Consider the following 20,382-nt stretch of genomic DNA (forward strand, 5'->3'; position numbering starts at 1 on the left):
TCGAAGCAGCGACCGTATCAGCAGCGCGGTTCCGGACTGAAGCGCTTAGAACCGCTCGACCACAGCGGCCGGCTACTCAGTGGACGTCCAGTTGTGGAACTGGTGTACAAATTCAGGTCTTCGTTGGCGATGAGTAGCAGTCAGCATGGGAGCATGAACCAAGTGCCTGCTGTGGAGGACCATACACAACAACGTTCACTGAACGGTCGTTGAGGAGGCAATGTTTTTAGCCCCTTGGCTCATCTGGTCAGCCAGCTGCTCATCAGGTGCACGTCTATTCGACCGTACAGTGTGTAAACTGTTGGATGGCAGACCTCTCCCTAACCCTGGCTCGGTAGAAGCCGGTAAACGTCGGGAGGCTTCGGTAGGCACGCAGTTTGGACTGCTGCCAACATTACGTAGCTGACTGTGTTGTACAAGGTAGCAATTGTCGTTTGCTTCGTTATTGTTTTGCGATGTACTGGTCTTCGTGTTTTTATTGTGAATTGTGCTAAACATGATCAAAATGAGTGAAGAGGCAGTTGCTGGCCCATCTCGGGAGTCGCCAACAACCCCTACCCCTGCCGGTAGGCCTACGGTTAGAAGGACACCAGTATTACGTAGTGATGCTCGCAATATTATATTGCGTGTGATTGAATGCTGCGAAAGGGAAAGGGAACAGAAAAAATTGCTTCACCCCATTTACTAATCTTCCGTGAGAGCTGCTACATACACAGTACAAAGCATGCGTAGCACTGGAAAATTCAAACAGTTTTCCAAGAATCATCCTGGCGTATCACCACAAACGCCTGTCAAGAAAAGGTGAGTTACCATCTGAGATATTTTGTTCCCGATCTCTTTGAAGGAGCCCCCTATTTCGTCCGAATTACCTTATATTTTATTTTTCCTTGCTACCGTATTGCTTTGTATGGAAACACCACTGGTTACTGTATTAGTTCGAAACACATTCGTATTACAGTACATTTCCAAATTCAAAAAAATACATGCAGTGTAGAAGGCATTTTCTTATAAATCTTTTTCTCTCTTTTAACTTAGGAAAGGAAGTGGAGAAATCTAAGTAATGATCGATGATTTCAACCAGCATGTCATTCGCGACACGATAGCGGAATTCCATTCAGTGCGGAAGATTGTGTCGAGCATGCGAACACTGCTTCCAGTTTTGCACGACAAAATAGGCTGGAAGTGGAGTATTGTCTCGCTGAGAAAAGTACTTTTGTCTATGGGATTTATATGGCGTAAGGTGGAAAACAAGAGGAATGTGTTGTTAGAACATCCAGACATTGTGCACTGGCCATCTCGTTGCACTGTTGACATGAAGAACTTCAGGGAAGCAGGCAGAGAAATATTTTATTTCTATGAATCGTGGATCCATAATAACTTAGCGTTTAATAAATGGTGGCAGAGGAAGGGTGACTTACGTGAAGAAAGTGTTGTTGGTGTCACTGCGTGGGGGAGCTGATCGAGAAGACTGATAGTTGCATGCCTACACTGCACAGCCTTTTACATCGGTATGACAACAACTAAACTGGCTGAGCGCATGAGTGGACACAGACGAACTGTCCGCCCAGGAGATGTCCAATAAGCAGTAGCGGAGCATGCCCTCCAGCATAATTCTAGGGACCTAGGTACCTGCTACACCGTATGTGCCATTTGGCTTCTCCCACCCAACACCAGTCCCTCTGAACTGCGGAGATGGGAACTTGCACTCCAACACATCCTTTCATCCCGCCATCCCTTTGGACTGAACCTACGTTAAACAACCTCACTCCCATTTACTCTTCAGTCTTCTCCTCTTTCCCTTTCCTCTTTAGCCATTCAAGCATCTTTTCATCCTACATAGTTGTGTTTATCTTTATACTATATACCTCTTTACTTCTGTATGCATCCTCTTTGGTTTGAAGCTGGCACAGTACTTACAGTAGAATATCTTTGGCTTGCCTCTGACAACCATGCCTCCATCCTTGCTACCCTCCCTGTTTTCCTTTCCCTGTTGCTTCATAACCTGGGTTGTGAGTAACTAAATCCACTTTCCCTTCTTCCCTTTCTTTTCCCTCTCTCCTCCCTGATGAAGGAACATTTATTCCGAAAGCTAGGAACGTAAATTTTCGGTTGTTTTTTTGTGTACCTATCGGCTGTACTGAGCGGAGGTAAGTACTGGACAGCCCCTCTATCTCTTTGTTAGTATTTGTTTCACATCTTTATATGAGATTTTCAATTAATCATATATATTAATGTAAATAACGATTTCAGTTTCGTTTACGAACAACATTTAAAGCGAGTTTTACTTCCAAGCCTTTCGTCTGCTTTCTTGTAAGCATGACGCGCAATTTGTAGTGCCAGCACTGCAACTGGTAGGGGTGCCTTGTCCCCCCCCCCCCCCCCCAACCGCTCCTCTCCTCTCCATTCGCCTGCCAATGCTTCCTTCCTCCTCTCCCCGCACTCCCCTCAAAACTCTGTCGTCTTACACTTAACACACTGTACACACCTTCGCTCCCGTCGTTCACCCCTCTGACCGAAGGCCCGTGTTGCAGCACAGTTGCCTCGGCGCCGGTTCTGGATAGCGGCATGTTGGCATGCACAGTATACAGCAGCTCGCGAACAGGTAACGAAGCCGTTTTGGAAATGGTCCCAACATTGGGCCGAAAACCAATCCTCTTGCCCGTTTGGACGTCAAATACATCACCTCGTTTCTGCAATACTATTATAACTGTACGTCGAACACAGGCGGTGGTCCCAATGAGGACCGTGTATAAGAGCGCTCACCCCTAACTGCCCCCCTTTCTCACTATCAGGAGTGAGTCTGCTCGATATTCTGAACATACCCGGAAATACATACCAACGAAATGAACATAGCTCTATACATCGCTGCCTGACTCACTGAAATTCAGTATTTATTTAAAAAGGTTTGCAGACTGTTGGCTACATAACTCCTTTACAAATATTATGTCTGATTGCCTCCACAAGCACAGGTTTTGTCCTTACTGACTGGACATAGAACTTTCCTTTCGGACTTGTATCACGTTCAAGGTCTGAAGTTCTTATTTACGTATAGTACAGATAGGACAACATGGCTAGTGTACTGGTAAGGGAGGAAGTGTGCAACAGAGCTAACGTAGAAATTTTACGTGCGAGCAAACTGTGTGAGTTGCGAGCCAGATATAGTCGACAGCTAACGCTGGAGAGCGTTGCGGTCGCAAATAGTGATGAGGAGCACGTTACGTGTGATGCATCAGCTCGTTTCTAAGCGTGCATCAATCGCAATGGAAACCACGTCTTGGTTGCTTCACGTTGACAAACACGTTCCGTCTGAGGCCGGTTTAATGCTACTACTTCATATCACTACCGATATTAGGTACCCCGTAAAGGTATTCTTACATTACGCTACATGTATACTTGAGCGAAAGTGCTTAGTATGTTCAGTCTCTTCGTGTAATGCTTTGCCGGCCTGCGTGGCCGAGCGGTTCTAGGTGCTACAATTTGAAACCGCGCGACCGCGACGGTCGCAGGTTCGAATCCTGCCTCGGGCATGGATGTGTTTGATGTCGTTAGGTTAGTTAGGTTTAAGTAGTTCTAAGTTCTACGGGACCGATGACCTCAGAAGTTAAGTCCCATAGTGCTCGGAGCCATTTGTAATCCTTTATTTGGCTGAAATACAAGGACATTCGGAAGGAAAGGCCTGATTTGTCGCGAAACAGCAGCCACAGTGAAAATCAAAACTGATTTATTTGCAGCAGTTATCTACAACTTCCACTTACTTCTCTACATTATCACCGCCCCGACTGAGACATTTGTGGTAGCATTGCACCAACTTTCCAGTGCCCTCTGATTTCTGCCAATTCTTTACCCTGATTTGCAGCTTGTTATCTGTGCCAAAATGTTGTTTTCAAAGCCAGCGGCTCATGTGAGCAGAGATTAAAATCAGAGGGAGCCAAGGGCGGGCTGTTGGTTGGTGATGAAACACATCCCACGGAAAACGCTGCAGCAACGCCCTCACTGCTTTTATAGTGTACGGCCAAGGATGGTCACAAGAAGGAAATGTATGACAGTTACATTGTGTAGGCTACACGAAATCAGGCGAAGTCTCTCCCCCAGGCCCTCATACTCAGCGGCAGACTCTTCTTTTTAGGCGTCTTCTCGTGCTCAGTATGAGCTCAGGACTGAAACGAGCGACGTAATGCTGTCGACGGACATACTAGACACGTTGTTCAACACATCTGCGCAAAGATTTATTGGATATTCATTGTGGTTCCCACTACGCGAACGAAAGAACATTATTTTCCGAATAGGCCTCTTATCCTTCGGTAAGGTTTTGAATAATGTGAAAATTATGTGTACGCAGAGGTGGGAAGCTGAGTAGATTGCTGGCGAGGCGTCGGGGTCGGGCTCTGCTTGCGCCCTCGCTGATCGTGACAAAGGCCATGTCGGATCCGTCAGCGCTGACAAATCATGTTTACGGGCGGCTCACGGAAAACAGCCCCGGTACTCAATTATTCAGGCGCTGTCCGGAAGCCGAAGCACCTCCCTAATGGACACCCAGGACGCCGTCCGAAAGGCGAGGCGAGGAAACGAGGGGCAAAAAGTAGGGAAAAGAAAAATAAGGGAAGCACCTGCGATAGCCTCGCGCAGCGACGAGCAAACAGGCGGACGATGGCAGGAGAGAGTGTGCGCCGCAGGTTTTCCTTCTTAAAAATATTGCTGCCTCGCGGCGCGGCGCGGCGCGGCGCGGCGAGGCGAGCCGTTCGTGGCGGACAGCGTTTTCATCTCCGGAAGTCTTTCGCACAGTGCACACGCCCACACAGCTCAGGCCGAAGCGCTCCTCGTCCGCTGAAAGGAGAGTACACCACTGGCGCTCACAGACACGGCCCGCCTTCTTACTAAGCTCTCGCTACACTCACGCCCAAAAGTCGCAGCCTTTGATGTGAAATAAAAGTACAGCGAAGCTAAAGATGCCTTATTACTCTCACCGGCGTAACCGAGGACCCCTTCGCTCACAGACGGCGACGACTTTGTTTTTCCTCTTCCATTAATTTCGTCTTATCCAAAGCTAATTTTTAATCCAGCTGGTTAACTCTTTTCCATTTGTTTATTGCTGTAAATGCACTGGGTGCCAGGTAACTGAGGAACAAATACAGGAACAAATACAGATTTCATCCTACGTGAGGTATTAAAGACTAAGGTTCTACAGAAGAAAACTGAAAATCAGGTGGATAAATCAGACAACTATTGAAGAGATTTTGAATGGAATTGAATAGAAAAGAAATTTATGGCACAATTTCACTAAAAGGATACATTTTTTGATAAAATACATCCTGAGGCGTCAAGGAATAATCAGTTAGATAATGAAGGAAGTATGGGGATTGGGGGAGGGGGGAGGGGGTGGAATGACGCAGAATCTTAGAGGAAAACCAAGGCTTGAGTATAGTCAGAATGTGCAAATGGATGTAGGCTGCTGTAGCTATGCCGAGATATGGAGGGTATCTCAGAGTAGACTAGCGTGGAGAGCTGCATCAAACCACTCCACAGACTAAAGACAGAAACGACAACACACTGTAGACTATGAAGTGAAATAATACGCTTTTCAGAGCAAACGTATTTTACGGACTCCCGAAGAGGTAAAACAGATTTTTGTTAAAGCCCTTGATACAACACTAAGAAGCTGTACAGGGATCGTTCGACATCATCGATAACAGAGGAAGCTCCAAATACCTTAACCATAATGAAATAAACTCTACATCAAAAATATATTTTTGTGAAGAAGCACCCAAAAAAATTATTTTAGAATCCATTGACAGGAGTGTACAACAAAGCTGTTCTGTATAACCCATTTGATTTAGACAATGAAACGGGATTTCAGAATGGAAAAGCACGGCACGGAATTCGGTATAGTGAGTGGCTTGAGTAGTAAAGCTCATGTTCACAGATGACGATAAATAATTTCAAGCTCTGATGTTGCACTAATGTGAGTTGTACTTGAATACCGTAAGTAATGTACAAGTCTAAATCTGAATTGAATCCATAGCTTTATCTTCCTTAGTTGTGCGCTACCACGTTTCGAGGGTGTATTGAACTCAGTATAGAAATTTGATAGAGTGCATTCTATACTAATCAGAAACCAACAATTACCAGCAAAAGAAGAAAATGATACTGAATTATCGTAAGTCTATGGCAGTGCTAGCAATCATGTATGGTGTCAAATAGTCGTTACTAGCAAGGAGAAAGGTGTACATCAGGCGTCCAAAGTGCAGATACTTTTATCAGTTGTAGGTTTTGCAAGGTGAAGTCAGAAACGTAACTAAAGAAGGGTCAACAATAAATGTAATCGGTGGTTCAGAACAGTTAGAAAGGCATAATGCACTGCAATAGGTTATGATGATGACTTAGCAGACCAATCCGTAACTTTATTTTTAAAAAAATAACAAAATATTTTAACACTATGACAGAAAATATAGCTTTCGGCACTGACTTTTTATTTTTGCATTCAAAAAGTTACCCAGTGTTACTGTAAAGATAAAATCGTACCTATGCACTCCGATTTAAAGTGCACGTGAGATGGACGTGTGAGTGTTTGATTAATCTACCGTCAAGTCATGAATCCATCTTTCACGGCCTTCACCACGCAGCATCGGCAGTGGATTTGGGTAGCTTACGTGCCGAAGACCCGAGAACTACGTCCGGCTATTCCCAGTATCCTCATGTCCTTGCGGCCTTTCGTTAGAGTGCGCGGCTCTAAAAGTCGCCAAGTTTTGCCTTTATCAACCATTTCTGGAACTCAACATAAAGACACAGTCTAGATGTCGCACAATTAATTGAAATGGGCAACGGAATGGGAAGCGGTTCATGTTAACTTACGTTGGTGGCCGGTCGTGAAAAGCAGAACCAGAGGCTCTGCCTTCCAAGAAGACGTTTGTTCTGCTCGAAGTCTGGATTACAAGAGAGATAAGCAACTGTGTTCTGCCCCGCAAGCGTCCACACACGTAATCAGTATCCCACGCACGCTATTGGCTAAAACCAATGGCGTGAATTCGCTAGCCGTTTCAGCAGAGGGCTCAAGGCGTCCCTTGTCAGCAGCTTTAACTGGACAGAACTGCATCGGTTTTGAAACACAAGCGACTTGTGTCACGTAGGCACGGCGTAAGTTACTCGGGGAGAACACTTGTAAAGATCTGACTGGGCCTTTGAAATAATTTTTTTTTAACCAGTTCCCTAAAATTTTCCTTGACTGGCTGCTACCACGTACAATAAGTACAATGAACAAACTGAACAGTGATTCACTAGGCATCTCAATCAAGTAATGATTTCAGCATGTATTACTTCCCTGAATATTCGTATAATGGAACTCTACAAAAATACATGAATTACGTAAAGAGACATTTAATGTCAGGGACAAGCTTCAAATTCACAATTATTTTGACGTAGTTAATCTAGTCACACTTCACACACATTTTTCTGGGACCATCCATGCGTACAGGTCTATCACAGTTCACAGAGTTATATGCAGTGAACGTGTTGTTCTGCTCAAGACAAAGACTGCACTTCCTCTTTTATTTCATACTGATCAGTAGATTTGCAGTTACTTTGGTGTTGTATTTCAATCCTGTGTCTGTTCTGTTCCAGATTAGTGCTTGCCTATTTCACAGTTAGTTCTAAGAGTTCATCATCAAACGTCAAACATCAAATACTGCCATCTTAGGATTAACACCTACATTTTTTACAGCAATTGTTATATCCGATGTTCTCCGGTTTATGTTATGACGAGTTATCTGTCTAGCAATAGTTGGTCACAGCACCGTGGTATCTTCCGTCAGCGTCAGAGGGCCGCATGATTACCGGTTACCAGTTCTCCGCACACCATCTACAGGACTCCAAACCAACTACATTTCTTTTGTTTTTTTGTGGTGGGGGTGCTTATATTTTGTCCGATACGCTTATTTAGCGTGTGTGGACGATAACTTTAGTGGAATGGAAAAGATAACAGTTAACTGTCCCTATCGCTAACGAGGGACGCCGCTGTAATAAATGTTTTGTTAATTTGCGTAGTTGTGCGGTGCCGATGACCACAATTAGGGAGTCTGGAGGAGCGGTCGTGGGTGGAAGGATTTAGGAAGCACTTAGCCAAATGGATGGCGGCGCGCGGAGGCGCCTCGACCCGAGAGCAGCAATTACGTGCGCTTCCTACAGCGAGGGGCACCCCGGAACTACAGCGTCCAGGGGCGTAGCCAGCGCCGCGCCGCGTGTCCGCTTGTGGACGGTACTCTGCGCTGCGGTCGCTCTGCGCTGCGGTCGGCCTCGTGACACAAGCACCCCAGACAGCCATCGACAAATATAGTCTAACAATGTACGTTCAAGCGAATCACTGTGAAATGGTAAAGGGTACTTCCCACTGTACGACTTATTAAGGTTTCTTGTCGTTCCATGCAAGTATGGAGGGCTAGAAAAAAAAAAAAAAAAAAAAAACTGTTTAAATCTCTCTGCCCGCATGTAACAGCAAATTCAGCAAGTAACAAGGAAACATATATATAATGAAAGCGACATCAAATGCACGGAATTTAAATGCTAACTGGCGTGGCGGGCAGTTGGATGGGGGAATATCTGGGCCGCCATGCGCTGTTGCCGTTTTTCGGGACGCAGTCAGCCTCATGATGCCACTTGAGGAACTACTCGACCGAATAGTAGCGGCTCCGGTCAAAGAAAACCGTCATCACGACCGAGAGAGCGGTGTGCTGACCACACGCCCCTCCTATCCGCATTCTCAGCTGAGGATGACGTGGCGGTCGGATGGTCCCGATGGGCCACTTGTGGCCTGATGACGGAGTGCTGCTTTAAATGCTAATTGGTCACACTGGGACGAGTGTAACTCATTTGTTCGATTACTGTTCAATCCTTCTACTATCAGGATCTTTTTGTCTCAGCAGATTCCAACTAATTTACACCGGATATGCTACCAGAACTAACATACAAGTAAAGGTTACAGTTGTTCAGCGGAATAATAATGATTCTATTTTCATAAATATTACGTTCAAGAAACAAAAAGAAATTTGGACTGGCGTCATATTGAACCCAGTGGTGCACAGTGTACAAAAAATTACAACTTGTAATGTGTCATAGAAATGTAACTGACCATAAAGTACTTGGATAGATTGATTCAGAGAGAGAGGAAGTCAGCTATTTTGAAAAAAAAAGAAAGGTAGCTTTGACAAAATGGGTGATATGATATACCACTGTCCTCATCGTCTCATACTGACCCCAAAGGTACTAGGAAGGGACAACAATAGATGATGCAAGAAACACTAACAGTGGGTGCAAAAATAAGCGGGAAATAATATTTCTGTTGGTCCGTGTGATGTGGTTATAGTGTCATAGTGATCCCTGTGTTACCGGGTGACTTAAACAAAACGTCCAAGTTGCTAGCTACAAAGGCGTGTCCGCTCGATGACTTCTTCGGTACAAGTTCCAATAGGTTCACTTAACTGATCAAAAGAAGTCTACTAGCGTCAGACATTGAACTTAATTAGAAGATGAAATCACTGAGAAATTACACTTCGAGCACAGCACTGTACGCAAGCGAGATATGGATTGCGGGTAAGTCGGAAAAGGAGAGCATCAAAGAGTTTGACACGTGCTGCTACAGAAGCAGGGAATGAGGAAGTTCCCCGCAGAACTTGGGGGTAACGAAATATGTTTAAAACACTGGCAAGAAATAAGAGACAGAATGTTAAGACGTAGTGACACCAGGACTAATTCCGTGGTACAAGAGGGGGCTATATAGTGTGAAAAAAGTATAGGGGAGATATAGATTGGCATGCATCCAACAAATAGCTGAGGGCTTTGGGTGTAGGTGAAGAGGTTAGTGCAGGAGAGGAAGATACTGAAGCGATATTAAGTAAAATGGAGGAAGTTATGGGGAAGTGTATAAAAAGAAAATAAAAATGTTCGAAACAAAGTAGTGTCATGTTATGTACAAGATAAAGCCAGTCACAATTTACGATAGTAAGCAGATATTGGAACAACATGACTCATTCACAATTTACGATAGTAAGCAGATATTGGAACAACATGACTCATTCACGTATATTCGAAGTAAGATCACAATGGACGGACGGGGCAAAACAGAAATGAGAAGTGGAATTACTCAAAAATTGCTTTCAGAAAGAAGAAGACAATCAAAAAGTACGAACCTTTAAATCAGAAAAATATTTCTCAAAACCTGTCTTTGGGGTGTGAAACCTGGATTCCGGGCACCGAGGAAGAAAAGAAACTAAATTCTTTGGAGATGTTATAGAAGCGTATGCTAAATAAAATGGGTTGCCATAGTTACAAGCGGAGAGGTCCTTAAAGAGTGGGTCAGAAGAGAAACTTACGGAAATAAGTTGTCAAAAGAGAAAAGAGTGCAGGTTATGAAACCTGTGACATGGAAGATCTATGGAGAAATGAAGAAGAAATAGAAGACACGTTAAAAGTGGAGATCTGGCACCAACGTAATTGCTGGCTATCAACCCTTGGATTGATCACTACGGAGTAAGGATATTATGAATTACTTCTGTGACCCATATTTTCTTGAGCATAGGAACTTATTATTCTAATACTTATATGAAGCTTATCTATGGCAGTACTGAGGATGGGATTTTTTTAAATTCTTTCTCTAATTAACATGCAAACTACCAGCTCCGCTTTCTGAATATGTGAGTTACACTTCTGTGAAAGTGAAATTAATCATTATCAAGCATATCCATTGTTTTCTTTTTTGTTCTTCAGAGCGATGCTGTGATCATTAACTGGGAAGCGTCAGACGTCAGGGAATTGCACAGTATATATTTTGACTAGTTCTAAAATAAGTTAGAGAGCTGGGGTAAAGCTGCAAAGACACCTGCACCACCAAGTTTATTGGTAGAGCTGTTTGAATAGTCACATAATCTATACATTTTTCTTTACACACTACGTTTAAACTTACAGATATAACTGTTCCTTTCATATCCATACCGCCGTCTTACCTTTCAGCTGCTTGGCAATCTTCTTGGCAGGGTCCAACCAGTGCTGAAAAAAGAGAGGTTCACTGTAAGAAGCAGGGAAAGGAGTATTTATAATAGTAGCTCCAGGCTACGAGCATTTAAATAACACACTGTTTCAGCTTATTTTTGTGACGGCTTCATTGAATCTGTGCAACACAATAAACACTTTTTCTTTTACAACTGTTGATCAGCTGCAAATAATTAATGTGAGTGGGAAGTTTCAGTATGAACAATAGCTTCGTTGCAGCAGAAGCTGTGTGAGTAATTATTAGCGGCTCTACTGGTGTGACTGTGGCGCCGTAGTATTGGTTGAGCCCACTTTTTTCCGTGCCCTGGTATTCAGTTAACATAGCACTCGACGTTACAGTAACCATAGGCCCGGCGCTGTTCGTATCAGTATGATAATAGCATTGATAAAAATAACTAACGTTTTTCCTCCACAACTATGCAAATGTTTTGCTCTAGTGGAAGAGTTTCCTAAGGAGCATCAGTTCCATCCATATACATATTGCTGTCGGCATTCGGTCACCTTCACACAAACTGGCCTGCTTATGACATTGCAATGTTTTGCATAACAGAAACGCGCTTAACAACAAAATTTAGCCGCATCGAGAAATGTTCAGAGAAAGCAAGATCGTTTGCGCCATTATAATGGAATGATTTGATCTTCAATGATTTAGCTGGCACGGTATCAACGCTGGCCGCGGTGGTCGTGCGGTTCTAAGCGCATCAGTCCCGAACCGCGAAATTGCTACGGTTGCTGGTTCGAATCCTGCCCCGGGCATGGGTGTGTGTGATGTCCGTAGTTAGGTAAAAGTAGTTCCAATTTCTAGGGGACTGATGACTTTAGATGGTAAGTCCCATAGTGCTCAGAGCCATTTGAACCATTTTGAACGATATCAACTTCGCAATATTTCAAAAGATTTGAACAACATCCTAAAAATATGGTATATACCTATACACAAACAATGGATTACGTTTTGATTCTTTCACCAATTGCAACGGCACTGCCACGTTTCAAAGTTTGAAGCACGTTTAGCAACAACACGTTCTGCATTTTTTCGGTAATCGAATGGACCTTGCAGACAGCCACGTTGAGACCGGAAGTAAAAAACTATGTGTACTGTAATGTTAACTTCTTATCAGTGCCATCTGTATGGTTAGTTTCCTAGAACAAGGTTACAGAGAGCTGTCAATGGTGCAAAAGTGGACCATTTTTAGAGTAATGCTCCCGGTTGTAGCAGCTGCTCTGTAAGTAGAGGAAATTGTCAAATGATTTAGTGAGGTATTGAGGGATGCCATCTACCGTGATCTTAATGTCGTAGCCATTCTATTGCATCAAAAACAGCATAAACATAGTGTGTCTATGAACAATTGCTTGTGTGTGTACATGGGGAGAGAGAGGGAGAGAGGGAGGGAGAGAGAGAGAGAGAGACAGAGAGAGAGAGAGAGAGAGAGAGAGAGGAGCGGGGGGGGGGGGGGGGGGGGGAGTGGAGACAGCAACAAAGTGAAAAATCAGTGATTCGCTCGATGTGTATCGCATATGCAAATGAGGAAGAAAGGTTTCAGTAAGACAAATAAATTTAAAAGCGTATAAACTGTGAACGAGAGAATGTCATACGCATGAAAACCCCTTTGTATTTCGAGGCTCGCTGTGGTCGCCGAAATGAAATTCTTGATGAATGCGACTGTACAGCATTTTCATAACACATAAACGGTATTGCATATTCATGTCGAATATCGTTGTGAATTACTATTTCATTACACCTTTTATTTGCAAATGACCTTTTGCAGCAGGGACGAAATAACCATTTCGATAATTTTGTGAATTCATTTCTGCGTTAACAGAAATCTAATTATTTTGTTACCTCTGCCAGCCTAGCGTTAGCCGACCGTGAAATCAGAATCTCCCAAACAGGATGAAACAGCGCAGTGAGCTCACTTCATACGTTTGTTTTTAAAGAGAATAAACCCTTTGGCACTGTTTAAGTACTGTCGAATCCTACAAAATATATTTTGGCAATATCCGAGCATGCAGAAGACTCCTGTCATCTGATGAACATAGAAAACTGAAATTTGTTTGCGCTGCCTAAGACACGAAGACAAAAACTACAGACAGAACGCCAAATCTGTGAAAGTAAAAGCAACTTGAAGAATAATTACTGATGAAGAAGAGGAACATACGACGTTAGATAATGGATCAAAGAACAGCAATCGATAGCGAAATCCATTGTTTCATTACAGCAGATCTAGATTTCAACTATTACGTTGTCACCTTCAGTGCATAGCAACAGGTGAAATTGGTCCAAAGGGTCACTTAATAAACAATATTGGCTTCCGTAGAGCATACAGGAGACTAACATCACGAGTTAAGCAAAAAAAAAGTTGCTGAAATGGTTTCCAACACATGGCTGCAAGTTTTTCTTTGCTAGAGCTATATTTAGCTTTACATAAAAAGTTTTTATCTAACTCCGACAGATATTTGCGTTATAATTCTGTAAGCGTAAAAGCAGTTTCTGCCGACAGTACGGTTTGACTGTTTGCGGCAGTAATTGTGTAACTTTGCATGTTTCTTCCTATAATATGCAAATAAAAGTCTAAGGACAGTGGGTTGGAAAGAATAGTAAGAATCTATGACGCCAGAGAAATTTAGTTCCGTTAACCCTATACAGAAAATGAAAACACACTAAGAAACTCATCTCCAGCGCCCGCGTCTCGTGGTCGTGCGGTAGCGTTCTCGCTTCCCACGCCCGGGTTCCCGGGTTCGATTCCCGGCGGGGTCAGGGATTTTCTCTGCCTCGTGATGACTGGATGTTGTGTGATGTCCTTAGGTTAGTTAGGTTTAAGTAGTTCTAAGTTCTAGGGGACTGATGACCATAGATGTTAAGTCCCATAGTGCTCAAAGCCATTTGAACCATTTTTGAAAGGTGTTGCAACCTCTACCGTATGGCCGGCCGCGGTGGCCGTGCGGTTCTGGCGCTGCAGTCCGGAACAGCGGGACTGCTACGGTCGCAGGTTCGAATCCTGCCTCGGGCATGGATGTGTGTGATGTCCTTAGGTTAGTTAGGTTTAAGTAGCTCTAAGTTCTAGGGGACTGATGACCATAGATGTTAAGTCCCATAGTGTTCAGAGCCATTTGAACCATTTTTTTTTTCATCTCCAACATTTCAGTCCTGTGGTTTGTGTACAAAACTGATACATGCTTCAAATACGCAGGAGCTGAAGTCGCACTTAGAGTCCAAAAGCAATGGTGCTTGCGTGACAGTAGACTATCTTGGGTTGGCGGTAAGTCTGTATAAAACTGTTGTTTTCACTTTCTGGAGATCATACGATGGGTAGCAGTGAAGTTTCAATTCTCTCCTGCAAAAAATAAAGTAAGGTAATATAATTTGTATTTGTGTTTCTTGACGTTTTCCCGACGGAACGAATATTCCATCATTTTCGGGCGTGCTTTCGGGATATTTTTAATTGATGTTCCGATATTTCGGCTGACATCCTTTCAGCCATTCCCAAAGTGAGTCGCTTGGTCATTTTTAAATCACTTTACGCATTTTGGACTAAACGTGAGTGCGTCAGAGATAACACTTTTGATAAAAAGAGCGTCAGTCATACATTAAACTTGATGCGGTAAGAGCAAAACAAAGCGAGGTAGAATCAGCTAATCCACAGCGCTCGCAAAGCGTGTTGTTGATAATTATGAATGACATGAAGAAAAAATATTTCATTTGAGAGAGCAGACGTAAAATGAGGGATTCCCATGATTTGTCGAGTTGGAAATCCTAGCCTCGGTTGAGGAGGCTGTGTGTATTTCCATAGCTTCCTTGATCACTGAATTCCATAAGGATGAGGCTGTGACCAGTATATTAACTTTTCCGTAATACTTAGAAATATCATGTTAAGACGCCTCTCATTCATTAGGCTGCTAAAGGTGGGTGTACGCTGGTGTTCACTGTAACGTTCTTTTACAGTGTGTATTGTTTGTCCTGTGTACCTTTTCATTAAAGCAGGAGATCCATCACAGCTGCCTTCTTGGCTGGCGGAAGGAAGATCGTATCCATTGTACGCTTCTTCATTATTCTTGCAATTTTTAGAAGATATTTCCTACGTACGGTAAAAAGAACGTAGACTTCACATCATTTTCTTCTTGCTCTTCTTTTGTTTAGTCCGTAGTACGCTCTTCAGAACCATCTTAATTTGTTGTTTTGTATATCATTTCCTATTTCTTCCAAGCGTATCACTTCACTCTGTAGGCTATCATGAGATGAGCCATGTGTACTAGGCTACACTCATAGTTTGTGAAGGATGGTGGAAGCTTGCTGGCGTATAGCTTTGAAATCCCCTCTCACAGTGTCTTAATGTGCCGCTACAAAAGCTAAAACAAAATGACACATCCAATCGTACGTTAATTCGCTCTCTGCATTTGTAGTGGAACAGCGCTCCAACAATCCCTTCTATGTTGGCGGATATTTGCGGCAACAGTGCACCACCGTACGACATTGGTTGGGCGCTGCATACGCTTCCACTGTAGTCAGACAAGTCTGACGAGAAATGAAAAGCCTGTGAAGAAGCGGGAAAAAAAGAGACAGATAAAGATCCTGGTGCTCTAAGACCGGTGTATCGCTCTTGAGCTGACAATAGAAAAGGGCAAAATCAATCACTGATCGGCTTTAAACATCCCGCACGGCACTTTGAACTTCAGAAAGATCGCCGCTCGCTTTGTTCCGCGACTGCTCGCCCCATTCAAACAGTGCGCCGAACCGCGGCAGAGGAAATGATGCACCTGTGTCAAGCCGATACAGAGGTAATGTGTATGCAGCACCAACATGTACTAGTTGTGTCAGTTGACCCCGAAACAGAGGAGTAAAGCACGAAGAGAAAACATGTGGAATTATCGACACAGGGCTAGATGCTAACATATGATGCTTATATGGAGGAAACCGTCACAGGAGTGTACTAGCGAAATCTCCTGACGACATTACGGCAGGATGTCAAGACGAGGCGTTGCGGAAAGCTGTTCTTGGGGTTATTTTCACTCCACGACAACGCTCAAGCTCATTCTGCACACGACATAGTCACATGAGCTGCTTCTATGGTCTGTGATATTTTCTCTCCCCTCCCTTATTCTCTCGACATGACACACCCATTGACTTCTTCCTGTTTCCTCGACTGAACAAGCCATTGCGTGGCATTCATTTCCAGAATTATGACAAGGTGATTTTCGAGATGGAAACCTTTCTAGGAAAAAAAAAGAGGCGCTGAAGCGTGGATACGTAGATATGTAAAGAAGGTCTAACACGATCACTAACTTTCATTTTGGCAGTTCGATTGTTTCATAGGCGTTAACGAAAACTTTACGACTGTTGTTAGGAAAGGTCGATGTTTGATTCTGTTTGTGAACGCCTTCGCCACATTCTGAATTTGAGAAGAATTCACGAAGCAAGCAAGTGTGATACGAATTAAGAAACCAGAAATGAAATGGCTAAAGAGAAATTCCGATATCAGCTGCAGTTGTCCACTGAAATAAATCCAGTGGCGGCAAGTGAAAATGTGTGTCAGACCAGGACTCGATTCCGGTTTCCCGCTTATTGCGTGTGGTCGCACGACAACTTCGGCTACCCAAGCACGCTTCCCGTCTGAAAGCACTGACACCTCACGTGTAAATATATGCGCCTTGATGGCAAATAATGACACCTTTAGCGCAGGTGCACTCTTCGTTCGACCTCCTGCAGGAATCATGTGAGGCTGCAAGCAATGAGGATAATGGACAGCGTATACTGTGTAAGGAGTGTGCGACATTTGGATATTTGGGTTATTCCGGAAGCGTTCTCGGGCAGCCAAAGTGTTCAAGGTGGCCGTTTGTGATAAGCTGGAAATCCTGGTTTGGGATTTGTCCAAAAGAACAGAAACCACACTTATAAAAACAAAATAAAATAAAATAAAATAAAATGCCAGAGAAGTTTACTGGCAGTAGAGAGGGGCGCTTCAATTTTCTCTTGTTGTGCAAGTTCACCCGGATTTCATAGCCCGAACGCAACACGAGCAAAAAGTCGCCGTGTAAAGAAAAACAGGGGTCTTAGCTTGTCTAATGCCCGTCCCAGTGCCGTACAGGCTTCTCAGCTCGGAGAACAGTTTAACTAAACTTTTGGCCGTAAGCCAGCAGGAAGATGAGACTGTGCAATCTGCATTAAACTGGAGTTGAAACGTTATCTCGGAGTTGGTTCATTGCGTATAAGCGAGTTCTTTTCTCGGCGAGCATATTTCGTGGCAATAATTGTGTTCATTACTGGAGCGCGCCGGCCACTTTGCCGTAACGGCTCAATCTACGCTCCTGCGATCGGCCGCGCCATTTCCCCCGGAAATGACGCAGCGAGGAAGGGGAAGGAGGGAGCGGGGGGCTGGCCACGCGGGGGTTCCCCTGGTGCTCTCACCCCGGCCGTCCGCAAACACAGCAGGACAGGACAGCAGAAAAAAACGCGTCTTAACTCTTGCGCCGAGGTTCTACCGTCACCACTAATGTTGGATACGAAAACAGCACGACTGTTGAGGGAATCTAGCTCACGGTAAGTCATGTTCAGCTCTGTCAATGTTGAAAACCAATGCACACCTGAAGAGCTTAGACGAAAACAGAAGTATGTTCCCTTTCTTGTGAAATTCGTATCATGTTCCCTTGCTTAAACACAGCATACTACAGCTCACGAATGCCTTAGGGAAGAAAGAGGTGATACACAGGGAAAACAGGAGGCACGTCCCTTGCCTACTTTGGGAAATTAGGGACACATTCATAAACGTTACCCTGCATCGTACTAACAGTGGAGTATACAGAGGGCCCCGAAAAATTGTGTAGAGGAGACCGGGGTACGTTTACGGAAGGGAAGGGGAACATTTAAACAGAGTAATTTTCACGGGAACCATTCTTGGTAGAGCACTACCGATAATGGAAGATTAGTAATGCTATCTACCGAGGGCTCTCAACAAACTTCAAAGCACTAGCTGAGTGAACGTCTTAGCGCGAAGAACAAGTTGGCATTTTTGTACTAGGTCAACAAATTTTGTTACTCAAATATCTAGCCCCTTGGGATCATATGTTTTGGAATTGACGACAGATAAATATATGCTCGTTTACAGGAGACTATTCTACTTTACAAAGCACATTTCTATGATTTGAAAGCCTGAAAGCTACTATTCTACTTTCGAAACTAATTTAAACATGACGATGGCGCAAGTTTACGTAGTTCTGTTGGGACACGTTTACGCACTATTTTTCTTTGCCATCTTAACTGATACCCAAGTCAAGGAAATTTAAAAATAGTAGCAGTTGGAAAAGCAATCTAAAAAAAAAAAAAGAAGACACAGGAGAATAGAAAATCGAAGTTACTAAAAAATATATCTGAACCTTTTGAATCTCACGCAGAAAAACTTATTTCTATGAGAGCAAGGGCTGATAAGGGGAAGCAATTACTACAAGTAAGAACAAGGAAAAACATGGATAGGTCTCCTTCTAATACATAAGTTTTCTGCCCAAAGGTAGGTTCTCACGTGGCAAGTCTCTCCAGTCTCTCCTGTCGTCTGCCATGCTCTTCAGGTCCATCTAATTTCCGTCCCTTTTATGTCGTCTATCATCTTGTATCTCCTCTTTCTTCTCAATCTCCTCTCGCAAACTAGTCCTTCCAAAGCGTCTGTTAGCAAAAACGAACATTTCAACGAGTGACCGATCCAGTTCTTCATTCTCTCCGTTACAATCCTCAGCAGTCTAATGAAGAGGATGAATACTGCCTTTGTATTTACTACTTGAAACGATACAACCAATCAAAGAGAAGTCAAGAATGGGTCGAGTGCCTTTGATGTAAAAGGTGGGCTCGCGACCACTGTGCCACAGGAAATACATTTTTGTGTCGATAAATTGCAATTTGGACAATGAATATGATGAACAGTCCTTTAATTAACAATCAAACTTATATGTATGTCATATTATATTATCAGGTGGAAGTTGGCCAGAAACTTTTTTTACTGACAGAAAAATTTCTCTATTTTATCGTGTTAACTGGTGCAAGCAAGCCTGTAGTATTGTTTACTGCCAATAACACATATTTTATAATTTTAGTAACGTGTTTTGTTTCCTAATTATTCTATTCTATAATATCTAGGACACGTTCACGCACTCGAGTTGAAACTACATAAAATTCTTTTGCACTCTTAAATGTAATGCTGAGTTAGAGGTATATAAACACCAAGTTATACTTTAATAATAAGACGAAATAATTTTAAACACAATAAATCTAACCAAAAAATTTTTAAAAAAATCGAATATGATCCCTCTTAAATATACCTCGGTCTCCGCTACAATGTTTAACTGTCCATAACTTGCTAATTAATTGACGGAACCGTCTCATTTCTAGCAGTTTATTGTTCTGGCAGCAGTTCGCCTGTGTAGCGGAGTGGTCAGCGCGGCTGACTACCATGCAGAGGAACCTTTTGTGAGAGGACTGGAGCGCAGTACACTCAGCCTCGTGTTGCCAACTCAGAAGCTACTTGACCGAACAGTAGCGGCTATGGATCACGAAAACTGACAACGGCCGGAAGAGCGGCGTGCTAACCACATGTCCTTCCATACCGCATCCTGCAATGCCTCTGGCAGATGACACGGCGGTCGGCTGGTACCGTGGGGCTGCCAGTGCATGTGGACGGAATTTAGATTTTACGTTCTGGCAGACACCACAAAGGCTTTTAGTTTTGGACTTGTACGTGGTAGTCGCCACATAATTGTTGTTTTGGTACATGATAGTCGTCAACTAAGCGTTGTTTTGTTTATTTTCAGTTACGTGAGGAATCACGAGAGGTGTAAGGCTAACATGCGATGAATGGCAGTCAGTTTTGAAATGGTACAAAAAAAAAAAAAAAAAAATAGCTCTGAGCACTATGGGACTTAACATCTATGGTCATCAGTCCCCTAGAACTTAGGACTACTTAAACCTAACTAACCTAAGGACAGCACACAACACCCAGTCATCACGAGGCAGGAAATGGTACATTAAGTACGAAAACGTTAATAGAGATCAACGCCAAAGGTGAAACAAGATTCAAGGCTGTGTTGCAGACGTACACAGACAACGATCTGGACGACCTAGAAGAGTTAAAGTCTAACGGACCTCCGTGCTCTGTTACAATTCGCTCGCTCACCTCAAAAGTCTCAGAGTGTGCCAGTGAAATCAGGAAGAGTCGCTACAGTGTTGAGCGCATTTTGAAAGCTGCGAAATCCAAGTGCTCCAAACCAACATTGATATATGCAATCAACGACGGCAACACAGATCGTAGAATGGAGTATCGCGAGTAGCTTTAGGCACGATGCATAACAATGAAGTGTTTTGTAGAGATGATT

General features: G+C 43.5%; 1 protein-coding gene across 6 annotated transcripts in view; it reads right to left on the reverse strand.

Annotated features, from left to right (window-relative positions):
• The window catches only part of LOC126273198 (band 4.1-like protein 4), a 1,244,225-nt gene that overhangs the window by 463,306 nt on the left and 760,537 nt on the right, over nt 1–20,382 (reverse strand). For all 6 annotated transcript variants that reach the window (XM_049976738.1, XM_049976736.1, XM_049976733.1 and 3 more), the window contains exon 4: nt 10,989–11,031. In XM_049976738.1, coding sequence (XP_049832695.1) covers nt 10,989–11,031 — 43 coding nt within the window. The remainder of the gene's footprint in view (nt 1–10,988; nt 11,032–20,382) is intronic.

This window comes from Schistocerca gregaria, chromosome 5 (genome assembly GCF_023897955.1).
Source record: "Schistocerca gregaria isolate iqSchGreg1 chromosome 5, iqSchGreg1.2, whole genome shotgun sequence".
Lineage (NCBI taxonomy): Eukaryota > Metazoa > Arthropoda > Insecta > Orthoptera > Acrididae > Schistocerca > Schistocerca gregaria.